The sequence below is a fragment of the Equus quagga genome, chromosome 2 (assembly GCF_021613505.1).
Source record: "Equus quagga isolate Etosha38 chromosome 2, UCLA_HA_Equagga_1.0, whole genome shotgun sequence".
Classification (NCBI taxonomy): Eukaryota; Metazoa; Chordata; class Mammalia; order Perissodactyla; family Equidae; genus Equus; species Equus quagga.
This window is the reverse complement of record NC_060268.1, coordinates 134417640-134430354: the sequence shown is the minus strand read 5'-3', so window position 1 is coordinate 134430354 and position 12715 is coordinate 134417640. Positions and strand designations below refer to the sequence as shown.

Below are 12715 nucleotides of genomic sequence, written 5' to 3'. Positions count from 1 at the left end.
TATTTGTGAAATTATTCATTGACAGTCCTCAAAATCATTTTAGAGTTTTCTTTACATGGATCTTGTACATTTCCTGTTAAGTTTATTCCTATGTATTTTATGGTTCTAGTTTATATTATAACAGAGATATCTTCTTCAAATATATATTCTGTGTGACGTTTGTTTATATATAGAAAAGCTATTGGTTTTTGCATGATTTCAGATTACTTTTAATAGCTTCTTAGGTTTTTTTAAATACTTTTCTTGGATGTTCCAGACTCAATCTTTTACAAATAAATAATAAATTTGAGTCCTCCTTTCTAATTTCCATACCTCTCATTTTTCATGTCCAAATGCACTGACATCTTTCTCCAGGAAAAAAAATAATAGGGATGTATCCATGATACCTTTGGCCATTCAGAAATTTTAAACTTTTTCAAGGAAAATCTGTCAATCTTGTTTTCATAGTTTCTGGGTTTCATGTCTTGCTTTGGAAAATCTTTCCCATTCCCCAAATGCTAAAGATACATTCCATGTTTTCTCCTAATATTTTATAGTTTTCACTTTTACATTTAGATCTTTAATCCATCTGGAATTTATTTCTATATATTGCGTGAGATAAAAATCTAACTTTATTTTTTCCAGATGGTTTGCAAAATTTCTCAACATCATTTATAAAGCTGGTCAGTCTTTCCTCACCAGTTTGAAATGCCACTTTAGTCATATTCTAAATAGATCAGTTTTTTTTTTAAACCAGAGCTTAAAAACTAAATGAGATGAATTACAGTAAAGAACAAAGATGAGAAATGCAGGCAAAAAAAAACAGGCATTAAGATAAAGTTGTACACAATTTAATGTTTATAATAAAATACAAAGGTCATTCACAGCAAAATAGTATAAATATAAATAGTTCAGAGAAAATATTCTTATAAAATCATCTAGAAAGAAAGATCCGGAGGATGGACACCCATAAAATATATGGCTGTAGCAGTTGATTATTCAAACATTGTTTAAAGTTACTCTCATGATATGGAAAGTTATTTGAAGCCTCAGAGTTATAAACATCCTCCAGCTGCCTGGTGTAACCCCAAATCAGATGTTTCTGAGAGTGGATCAGAATGTCCACCAAGTAAAAAGCAAAGTCCGAAATTAGAACAACAGTCTCTTCTTTTCTTATAATTCAAGACTATTTGGTTTTTCACTTCCATCTCTGAGGGTCTGCAATATATTTCAGCAACCTCACTTTTCTGGCACTGGAGTACAATGAAGGTGGAGAGAGGCTTGGCCTTGCAATTCTTTCTCTCTTTTAGCAGGAAAGTTGATAAAGAATCATTGAGATTAAATGCCAAAGATAAACAGGGTCAGTGTTGAACTCTGAAACCTGGGTGGAAATCCTAAAGCATGTGCACCTACAATGCATGCCCTCCCAGGACTTCGAAGAGTTTCTATTAAATAATGATTTAACAATTAACATTACAATACTGAATCTTGATATTTCTCGGCCAAATCTTTCTGGTCTTAAAAGGCCTGAAGTGTTGCTACATGTTAGTAGAACCAAACAGAGCCAACCGATAAATTTATGAAAGAATCTTCTTCTTGTAAGATGAGAAAGAATGTTATTGGCCAACACAAATGTTTATTTTCTTATATGATCCTTTATAGCTTAAATAAAAATTAACAGAATAATCAAAGGCAAAGATAGTTTATTAATGTTGCACTGTCGTCATGTCCTCTGAGATTCGGTCAATAAGAGTAAAGAAAACCCACAAGATGGTTCTCTGAGGTGTGTTTCTACACAGCATCGTTAAAACACGTATATATACTGTGTTTTCTCACCAGTGGAATGATGTGATTTTAGGAAGGACATTTGATTGAGCTTTAACTAAGCAATTAAATAACAACAACAACAAATAACAACAGCACCAACAACCACCAATAAGCCCCATTCTTCACTGGTTGGGGATTGGCGTGTTGTGTGTCCGTGGAGGGTAGGAGAGAGGTATGGTTTACATCACATTACACAGATGATCTGGGTCAGTTATCTCATTACAAATAAAATGGAAGCAAATCCCAGGATGTCAGCATTTGGGAGGTAACTGCTGTTCTAGCCACTGTAGAGCGAACCCTTGGATGTTTTCAAACATTACAACGTGAACAATCGACAATAAAAACATACAATTAACTGAATACAGTTTGAACTTTTCATCAGGGGTCCTAGGGATGCCGCTTGGACTTGGGTTTTACTTTTAAATAAACTAAACGAATATAGATTTTTTTCTGCTCTAAAAACAGTGAGTCCCAGGGAGTGGGAGTAGGGGCAGTCAGGGTCGCAAATGCTGCGCTTAGCGGACTTTCCTGGAAAACCTTGCAGAGCATGTGTCTATTTTTGCCGCAATTAGTTGCTGAGCTGGTCCTGGGCTCTCTTTGCCTTTCTGGCACTCGGAGGAAAGCTAGACTCTGGACTTTTTATTTCCCAAGCGGTTGGAGGAGTGCTAATTACAAAATACTTAAACACTAGAAGCTCATTCTCGAAGCCAAGCCAAGTCTCAGATTTGAAAGCATTTAAAAATATCCTTGCAACAGCCGTACTACTTTATACTTCCTCTATTTTTAGAGGCTCAATGTTTGTTTTCCTGGAAGAAAAAAATTAAAACATGAAAAGTATGCCATGAGCAAATCTGTAATAATAAGCGGCACATACATGTTGTGGGGGAAAACAGTCAACGTAAAACAGTCAACATAAAAACAGATTCTGCTGAGGCGGTTTTATAAATAGCAGTTATTACTTTGCTTTCAATTGCTAAGCATTTTAAATAACAAGCTTTTAAAAGTTGTCAAGTTCTTTATATAAATATAATGTTCTGATCTTAACTTTCATAAAATTATTATGGCAAATTATAAATGTATGCCATTAGTTTCACGTGTAATTTTACCATCATCATATTGTTAAAATTAGAAAGGCAAGGAAGACAAGAAAGAAATAGAAACATGATATCAGGCACTGAAGAAGCCATTAGTTGGAAAATAGTAATTTCTCTGTATAAAAACAGAATTTGCCCATGAAACTTCTTATCACATGTTTTGAACAGATATCATGTCGCACAGATTTATTGATAAAATTGTTCCAATTGGTTGTCTATAGGTCACATCCAATTTAAGGTCATACCCTGCCTTATTGTTAAAGTTCCCTTGAATTCTTGAGCATAATAACAAGGAGGAACTATGCTTTGAACTCTAAAAGAACAGTTTTGAAAGTGTTTGCCTCGTGTCATTACTGCTAGATGGCCGGGGAAATTTTCACATTGTATCTTTAAAAGCAAAAATCATTTTAAAAGGCTCTGAATCACCTCCATCTGGAAAGTACAGAGCTATATAAAGGGAAAAGATGGCTATTTCAATCCTGGGGAAATGAAATCTTAATGCAGGGAAGAAAAGCCAATTTCCTGATTTCCACAATGCTGTGGCATATTCTAACCGCCGTCACCAATCAAGGGCTGTTGACCGTGGACAGGGCTGATGCGAGCCGCCATTACCAACATCGTCCCTGAGACCAAAGGCCATCTCCGGTAGTGGCAGTTCAGAGGAGCTCCAAGACCGCCAGCAGACCCCAGAAACTATGGTAACACTTAAAGGGCCTGAAACACCTTTCTTCACTGCTTCAGCGCTTCCTTACATCAACCCACGGAGTTCAACTTGGCAATACAGAAGACGGCAAAGCGGAGTGGAGAAAAACACTGACGAATACCGCAAATCACGTTCGGAGTGGAAACTGTGACTTTCCTAGCATTACCAGTATTTCCTGCCTCACAACCAGTAGATCTGTAACCGAAATGGCTTGCTGTGAATTTTGCAGTACCCAAGCCAAAAGCAATAAAATTTCTGTAAGAGCATATGCGCCATGACAGCATACCACATCAGCCCAGAAAAATGATTTTCCTGGCAAGATCTGTGCAGCGAGGAACAAGGCTCGCCATGCTATGGAAGCTGAGCAGAGATTTTCACTGCTTCCAGCCCACAGTGAGGTAATTTTAAAGGCACTTTTCCCTTCATTTGTTCTGCATTCACGGAATGTACATTTTTTGATGTCAGAGGGACATTGCAGAAAAGATCAGATGAGAATAGTCTGACAATAGAGCCGAAGTTCAAAGCTTCTCCATTTTCAGGTAACGGCCGCGACGGTTTGTCTGCACTAAACCTTTGGAGGGCATGTCACCGTAACCCTGCCCACAGCTTTTCAAACAGTTCAAGACAAACAAATCACTTAGTCGTTGAACAACTATAACATCTGATAGCAACATACAGAAGTTGTAGCCGTAGCCACTAATCAAAGTTCTTTACATTCAGTTGAAAAAAGAAAATTCCTTGGCTTTGGTTTAAGATCACCTTTTATGTTGTTCTTTTGAACATTATTATATGCCAAGGTTATAAAAAGAAAAGAGAGAGAGGGAGATTCTGTCTGTAGGAAGAACCAGAAAGTCGAATGTTCTAGTTGCATGCCGCTGTCAATAAATAACTACGGTGTGGGGTGAGAGTCTTCGGAGGTGTCTGGCAAGGCCCGCAAAGGCAAGGCCAAGCCCTCCCTAGAAACACTCTCCCAGTCTCCGGGTGAGGCCCCGCTCTCGGCTGGGCCACTTGGGCGACTGTGCTGTGCTTTCAGGCCTTCTCGCTGACTTCGAAAGGAAGCACGGACATCCATCGCCAGCACCACCAAGCGGTAGAGTTGTAACACCACGACAAGGAAATTCTTCGCCGCAAAGAACACCAGCATCTGGTTTATCACTTTGAAATAGATCATCAGTATGAGGCGCACGACTAGGAAGGGACCGTCTTGTATGAAGACGCTGATTCCAATGTTCCAGAGATCGGCACTGTATTGGCAAAAGAACAGGCTGGGGAATCCCCTCGATGTCACAGACAAGGGGCACATGACGTACTTTACTGAAAACACAAGACAGACCAGTTAACATATCTCTCTGAAATGTGGGAAAGTAAGACAGAATGAAATGACGACAAGTCATCAACAATGGCTGCTACACTAGTCAACGACTGGGAGTGATTCTGTAATGGAATTCTGGGTGGAACAGGCGAAGCCATCCTTAAGATTTCACATCACCCTTAACCACGCTTAACCATTTAACATAATTGGTCATTTTATATTCAAAATTGGTAATAATTTATAATTCCAATAAAACACATCAAAGAAAGCCAGTCCTCTAATTTATATCCACGTCAAAAAATTCACCTTCTAGTCCTCACACTGGGGAAAGCACAATTAACTAGACTAGAGAAAATAAAGAATAAAAGAAAGTAGCATGTCTGCCCTTGGGGTCTGCAGTGACGGCAGGCAGCACAGATGGACGCGCTAGGCCTCAAGTCAAGGAGCATGGCTGCCTCTCCTGGCTCCCTCATTTTCTAGCAGCAAGATGCTGGCCAACTTACTTAACCTGCCTGGGCTTCAGTTTCCTCATTTGAAAACTGAGATAACAATGATATCTGTGAGGAGAGAAGCCCATATTCACCGGCTCTCTTTGCTTCCTTCAGAGTAAGACGCCTGGCTCTTCTCTGCTTTCTCACTCCCTCTTTCCCTTGGAATAATAAATGACTTACCTGACTACTAATTTTGGGAGACAGAACAGAGTATACGTGGCCCAGATCCTTCTGGATCCTCTCTTTGGGATTTACCTATTTACTGGTTGACTCACTCAGCCACATGTGAAAACTGTGTTGCAAAAATTCAAGCGCTTATATTCAAATTCAAACTCATTTCATGTTAAACATATTTTTCTAATGGTGGGGGGAAAAAAGGCCAAATAAATGCCATTGTTATTTTGTTTTGTGTAATTCCTTATGGTTTTGTTTCACAGTTTACAAGAAAGACTGGATATAATTACGGATTTTCCAGTTAAACAAAAGGCGATCCAATCAATAGATGAACCTTTCTGTTTTAATTTCTAAAACGTTAACTTAATTCAAGGTTAAGGGCAGAAAATAATCCCTTTATAATAATGAAGGCTTCCATTTGGAGTTTTCAAACAAAGAATGCCTTCGTCTACTGGAGTCTGCAAATATTATGAAGCTGCTTTGAAATGGGTGAACATAATGTACTGTTTGTTGGAAAATACAATAGTGATTTAGTCAGAAGTAACATTTGGTCTTTGTTTTACAAACAGCTGCATAATATTATCACCCCTGAAAGTTTATAGAATTTCTTTCTTAAATAAAAATTTTCTTAGCAAGGCTATAAACCACAAGATATGGAAGGCTGAGGACCAGCAGAGTGAATGACAAAAGAAAAACTAACATAAGATTGATAATAGCCTTTCCTAAGAAGTGAGGGTCAGGAAATGACTCCCAGGGGACTCTTATTTGACATCTAAAGGGATGGTGCCTAATATTCTGTCAGAAGACATCAGCTGATCAATGGGTATAGAGTATCTTCTAGGGCATATTATGACAAACTCTGTGTGTGTGTGTGTGTGTGTGTATGTTATTGGCATATATTTGTTTGCAATTATTAACTAGTAATTGGGTTTTTGGTATTTCTGAAAAAGCCACAGCTACTCTTTCAATCTATTCTGGTGACAATTTTGTTTCAGAAAGTAGATGCTGAGGTCTAAAATGCCCTCTGAAACCTCTGGGCCTATCAAAGTGAGCCAAAAAGTGGCATAAAAACTTAAATATCCCTGTCCTAGGGTTAATTCTAATCCTGAGGCCATCAGGAAGGAAGCCATAAAAAAGAAGGCAGACTTAGGAAAATGTAATGATTAAATCCTAGAATTTCTTCAGAGTAAAGTGGCATCCAGGAGAATTGCCAAATCAAAATTCCAGGGTATCTAGAAGGTATGGGATGACTCCAGATCAATGCTGTCCAGTAGAATCTTCTGTGATGGTAAAAATGTTCTCTATCTGTGCTGTCTAATATGGTAGCCATATGTGGCAATGGAGCACTTGAAATGTGGCTAGTGTGACTGAGAAACTGAACTTTTAATTTTATTTAATTTCTATTAATTTAAATTTAAATAGCCACATGTGGCCAGTGGGCACCATATTGGACAATGCAGCTCTAGATCATCACTAGTATGAAATTCCTGGAAAACAGTTTACTTCTCACAAAGTCCTACAGGTTTGTGTCTTTATTAAAGTAAGACCTGGGGCCAGACCCATGGCCTAGTGGTTAAGTTCAGCGCACTCCACTTCGGTAACCCAGGTTCGGTTCCTGGGCACGGACCTACACCACTTGTTGGTGGCCATGCTGTGGCAGTGACCCACATACAAAATAGAGGAAGGTTGGCACAAATGTTATCTCAGAGGAAATCTTCCTAAGCAATAAATAAATAAATAAATAAGACCAATGGGATTTCAAGGGCCAGTATGAGGAAAACTTTAATTTTCCATGTGGCACTGAAACTGCTCTTACTCCCTCTGATGTTCTAATGCATGGGTCTGACAAAGAAATGAAAATGACTTCTTAAAAATATCAAGACATAACATTCATATGCCAGCAACTGTGCTGAGTACTTTCCAAACTATGTCTTATCTAGCTATCACAAGGGCCCTCTACCCTAGCTACTATGATTATCATTTCATTTCATGGATGAAAAACCGGGGTGCAGATGCATTATCTAATTTGCAAGAGGTTTTATAATTCATAAGTGATGGAAGCACTGTATGCTGCGAAAGTACAGCTGTGCTCTTATCCACCCAACTATCTCAGGCTCACCATGTACCAGAGTGGGGCTGCTGGTGGCTTTCCTAAGTTTCAATCTACTTTTCTTCTAAGCTGAACTGGAACTAACACCAAGAATTCAAAATGATGAAAATGATATCCTCTCAAATGCCTCCTTAACTTTAACACAGTTTATAATCAAGAGCTGTAATTTTCTGTTTCTTTGAGCAAACATCAACATCCTTACCTGCCAGGTCAAGTGGAAACTGCAGCATGCTCCAGGTCCAAATAACAAGGATGGCATAGACCAGTGCAGGGCTATTCCTAGAATGCAGACAACATTTTAAATTAGTAATAAAAAATACAATAACGTGCAGAAAAGAGAAATATTTTCTTTTGCTTATATTTGAGTATACCCTAATAAAACTCTTGAGAGTTGTCAAAATGTCTTGGTGATAGAAGAGATCCATGAAAAATCCATGCATGATTACAATGGAAAAATGAAAAAGAAGTGAAAAACAAGAAATCTGAGACTTAAAACCCAACCGCACATGTGCCAACATCTGTGTGAATTATGGCAAAGCCCATTTTGCTGTTTTTAGTTTTATAAAATCATAGAAACATTGTAGGAGAGAAACGCTGGGAAATAAGTTAGACATTGACCTGGACATTCAGAGGGCTAGTTTCGAGAAATTTCAAGGAGAAAAAGTGAAAATTGTTCAAAGATCCTGAGACTCTTTAAAGAGCCATCTCAAAAGGGCTAGATGATGCTTAAAAATTAAAAGCCCAGCAAGTAAAAGAAAACTATCCTTGGTTGGAACAGAAATGGAGAGATAAATGCAAAACACAGATTTACACTAGATACTAGGATGTCAGGAAAGGAATATGTCTGTTTCATTCACCGCTGTATCCCCAGTGCCAAGAACAGTGCCTGGCACTCCAAAAATATTTGTGGAAGGAACCGTTGAGTGTACAAAAGAAGGGCCCATACTTCGCAAATATACAAACATCATAGACCCAGGAGAATGGTCTCAAAGACTAAAGTGAGAAAGAATAGGGGTTACAAAAATACAGAGGATATTAAAAAAGCATCAAAGTCACTTTATTTTTTTCTAGCAAAAATATAAAGGAAGTTATCAATTTGAGGTTAGTGGTGTAATAACAGGTTTTGTTGCCAACTTCTTTGTCAAGAGGGATTTTCAGATTGGGAAGGAATAGAAAAGCATCAGGGAAGAATAACTGAAACCAAACCAAATGGCGCGATTGTAAGGGATATCTTTAAGTGCTTCAAGTGTTGGGGCCCTGAAAAAATTGATCTGAAAACTCCAAGAGAATTTGTAAATGAGATTTCTAAGCCATCATTATCTGTCTTGGCAGTTACTGGTGGAGACAAGGCTGGTGAGAAAAAAAAGGAAGTCTTAACTTTCAAAAGGAGGCAGAAATATATCTTAAACTACAAAAGGCACATTAACTATTAATCCCTAGTTAGACTATATAAATGATTATTTAAAAGACTTCTGAGAACCCTTACAGAAGAAGACAGTAATTGCTAGGAATCAGCAGACGTTCCCTAAGAACAATTGCATTCCACTAAGATTATTTTCTCTCTCTTTCCTTTTTTTTTTCAAAATAGAGCTGGGATTGCCAGGCAGGTAATGATATATAAATTAGGAATAGACATTTGGATTTAAACAAGGCTTATGAAAAAGCCTCCCATAGTGTTCTTATTAACAAGATTAAGAAATGTTCTGAGTTTGAGTACTGTTAGATGAATTCCTAACTGCGAAATGACTCCCCAAAGGGAGCTCTCTAATGGGATGCTTCAGGCTCTGACTTTGATTCCGTTCTACTTCACATTTCATCAATGACTTGGTCGCCGACACTGATGGAAGACTTCTCATATGCACATATGACATGGAGCTGGGCTAGGAAACCAATACCCCCAAAGACACAATCAGGATCCCAAAAGATCTTGACAGGATGTAACTGGGTGGCTTAGAATAGGAGAGGTAGCATTTCGCAGCAGCAGCCATAAAAATGGCTCGGGATTTTCCCTTACTGTTATCTAATTATGAGTCCACAGTGTGACATGATTTATGAATTTCCAAAATCAAATGTAATCATGAGTTGCTTCACAAGAAGTATAAAGTCTAGAATTTTAAGTGGAAATGCCTAGGGAACGCAGTCTGTAACTTTCCCTCTTTGCAATATCAATGTCTATATATAGTAGATCTTAAATAAGTGCCTGAATTTTTAAATAATTTTACCTACGGTTTCTGAGCTCATACTATGTGCCAAGCGGTTTTCTGTGTTTAACTCCACGATCACACTTCATTCTCATACCGACTCTTCAAAGTAGGTACACTTATCCCTATTTGGCCAGTGAAGAAACTGAAACTTAGAGAGTTGAAGATACTTGTCCAAAGCAATGTGATTATAAGTGTTGGGAGCAGAAATCAAAACGAGATAGCTGATTACAGTATCCACACTTTTGACCACGACATTATACTATTTCCATAAAGGAAATGGAAAGTTTTAGCCCTGCTCTATTCTATGAAGTTCAGAAAATATCTGAAATATTATGTGTTGTGCTTCATGTTTTAGGAGAAACATTTATAAAGTTTTTGGTCCAAAAGAGAGAGACTAGGATGATGAGAGAACTCAGAGCCATGTTATATGTAGGACAGTCCAAGAAACTGAAAACTAGAGAAGATTCCTTAAAAGTCTTATTTCCTACATTTAAAGAGTTATCATGTAGAAAAGGAATTAAACTTATTTCTTGTGACTTCAGAGGACCAATTCAGGTTCAAAGGATTTTAGTTGCACCTATAAGAATCCAAATTTCATCACAATAGAGGAAAGTACTTTCTAATAACGTGAACTCAAAATAGAATGAGTTGCCCCTGGGGTTATTACATTCTCTATTAGTGAAAAATTTCAAAGAAAGTCAGGACAAAAACTTGGTAAGAAAATTTTGGATAGGATTTTGCAACAGATGTAAAATAGATTTTTCAATAGATGGTCACTTTTGAAGTTTCTTCTCATCTCAAACTTCAATAATTCTACCAAAAACTCATGTGCAATTTGTCTGCAAGGCAGCAGAAAGCAGTGGTAAAGCATGAATTCTGGTCCTAGGTTATTGGAGTTCAAATACCAGCTCCGGTCCTCTCCAGAGAGATAGGATGTGGGCCTCCAATCCCAAGTGGATCCTTTACTAGCTACACAAATATGAATAAGTAATTACGCTTTGTTTTACCCATCTTCAATATGAGGATGACAATAATAATAACTGTTGGATTTTATATAATTTTATTAAGTACATTTAAATATATTAAACATACAAAGCTCTTAGAAAGGCACTTGATACAGACTAAGTATGGTAGATCACTATACGTTAGTTATTATTTTTATTACCATGTAACCTTGAGACTTTCTCAATTTCTCCTGACTGCCACTGTTCAGTATACAAAATGGTAATAATGTAAGTATCTACCTCATTGTGTTACTGTAAAGACTAAATAACTTATCATAATTAAAACCCTTAGAACACTGCTTGGAATACAGCAAGTGATAAATAAATATTTATCTACTAGTAGTATTTTTGTTATTATTATATGAACATACTTCTTAAATTCCTTGTGTTTTAATTTCATCATTGTATAAAATAGAGATAAATAATAAACTAACCCTAGCCCTAAATAAGCCAAATTCTAACCCTAGAATAATGAATGTATGTCTTTTGCATATCCAAGTATTATCTGGGCACACACAAAATAGGGGAGAATGGGGCTGTTGAGAAACATATTAGTAGAGCTGTCAAAAATAACTTTGGAAAAAAGGGCAGAAAAATTTTGAAGCAGAAACAATTTGTATTATTAAATCAGATGGTAAAAGTTACTTAGGAAAGTTAAACGTTAGAATGTAAATCACTAAGCTTAAATGGCAAACCCTCAAAATTTGTGAAGGAATTTTGGAGTGAATTTATCCAACATTCTCTCCATTGTGTAACTATCTCCCCAATTGTCTCTCCCCATTTTCTCACGTGTAATCTGTCTTCATAAATGTCAACTGAGAAGCATGTAAGCAGACAATGGACTCTATTTATAAAGAGACAAAAGATCTTGAGGAGAATAATTATAGATGTGAGTAACACTTCTCTACTTGAAAAACTGGGAGGATAAAAGACTGGCATTTGGTAGCTCAGTGCACCAAATCTGTTGGGTGAAAAGTAAAAATAAAGTCATACATTGCTAATTTGCTTAAGTATTTCTTTTTGGAAGTGTAAATGTTCCTGTAGATAAGAGATAATCAGTGGATAGAATTCATCTAGCTTTTAAAAGAGCATCCAACAAACCCCTTCAGAGAAGAGAAAAAAACAAAGGAGAGTGAGAAAAAGAAAGAAAGAAAATGAAGTATTAATCTAGCCTGGAAGAAACGTTCCACCAAGCAAAAAGAGCTAAGTAAAAAGAAAACACAGGCTAAAGAGGAAAATTCTCCTTTGTGTGGTCAAATACTCAGAGTGGAGGATCAGTAACACTACAGGAACAGAATTTTTTCCTTTTAATAAATGGTCTGTGTTCACAAAAAGACTGCATAGAGTGAGCTCCAAAGGTGTAAATAATCATTTAACTCTTCCTGGCACGGACACTGAAATTCAAATCTCTTAAAATGTTGGAGGGTAGCTGTCATCGAATGAAAAGATCAGCAAATCCCCTCCCCAAAAAGCATACATAACACTGGACAAATTGTCCAAAACAACTACTTCAGGTCTCTGGAAATCAACCACAGGCAAATAACAAGTTGAGTAACAATTATTTATGAGAAGCTGATAGAACTTCAGTTATAAAGAGTGGGAGTCTGAGACATTCTTGCCCATGGGATGTTTGTTCTCATATCCAACCAGGCTGGCTATGTCGAAGAAAAATTGCACCAGTCAGAGCTAAACAGGCAAGGAAAGCTTTATATAAGACTATTGCAATAGACAGTGAGATTGAATTCATCCCCACTGAAACGAAAGGCAGGAGAATTAAGCACTGGGGTGAGCTAGTGGGAGAGTCTAGAGGACAGTTA

General features: G+C 37.3%; 1 protein-coding gene across 1 annotated transcript in view; it reads right to left on the bottom strand.

Moving 5' to 3' along the window:
- Positions 1-850: 850 nt before the first annotated feature.
- Positions 851-12715, bottom strand: part of TMEM26 (transmembrane protein 26) — a 39227-nt gene continuing 27362 nt past the window's right edge. The window contains exons 5-6 of the mRNA XM_046649349.1: positions 7893-7969; positions 851-4917 (exon numbers count right to left, since the gene is read on the bottom strand). Of these exons, the coding sequence (XP_046505305.1) occupies positions 4493-4917; positions 7893-7969 (502 nt within the window). The 3' untranslated portion in view covers positions 851-4492. The remainder of the gene's footprint in view (positions 4918-7892; positions 7970-12715) is intronic.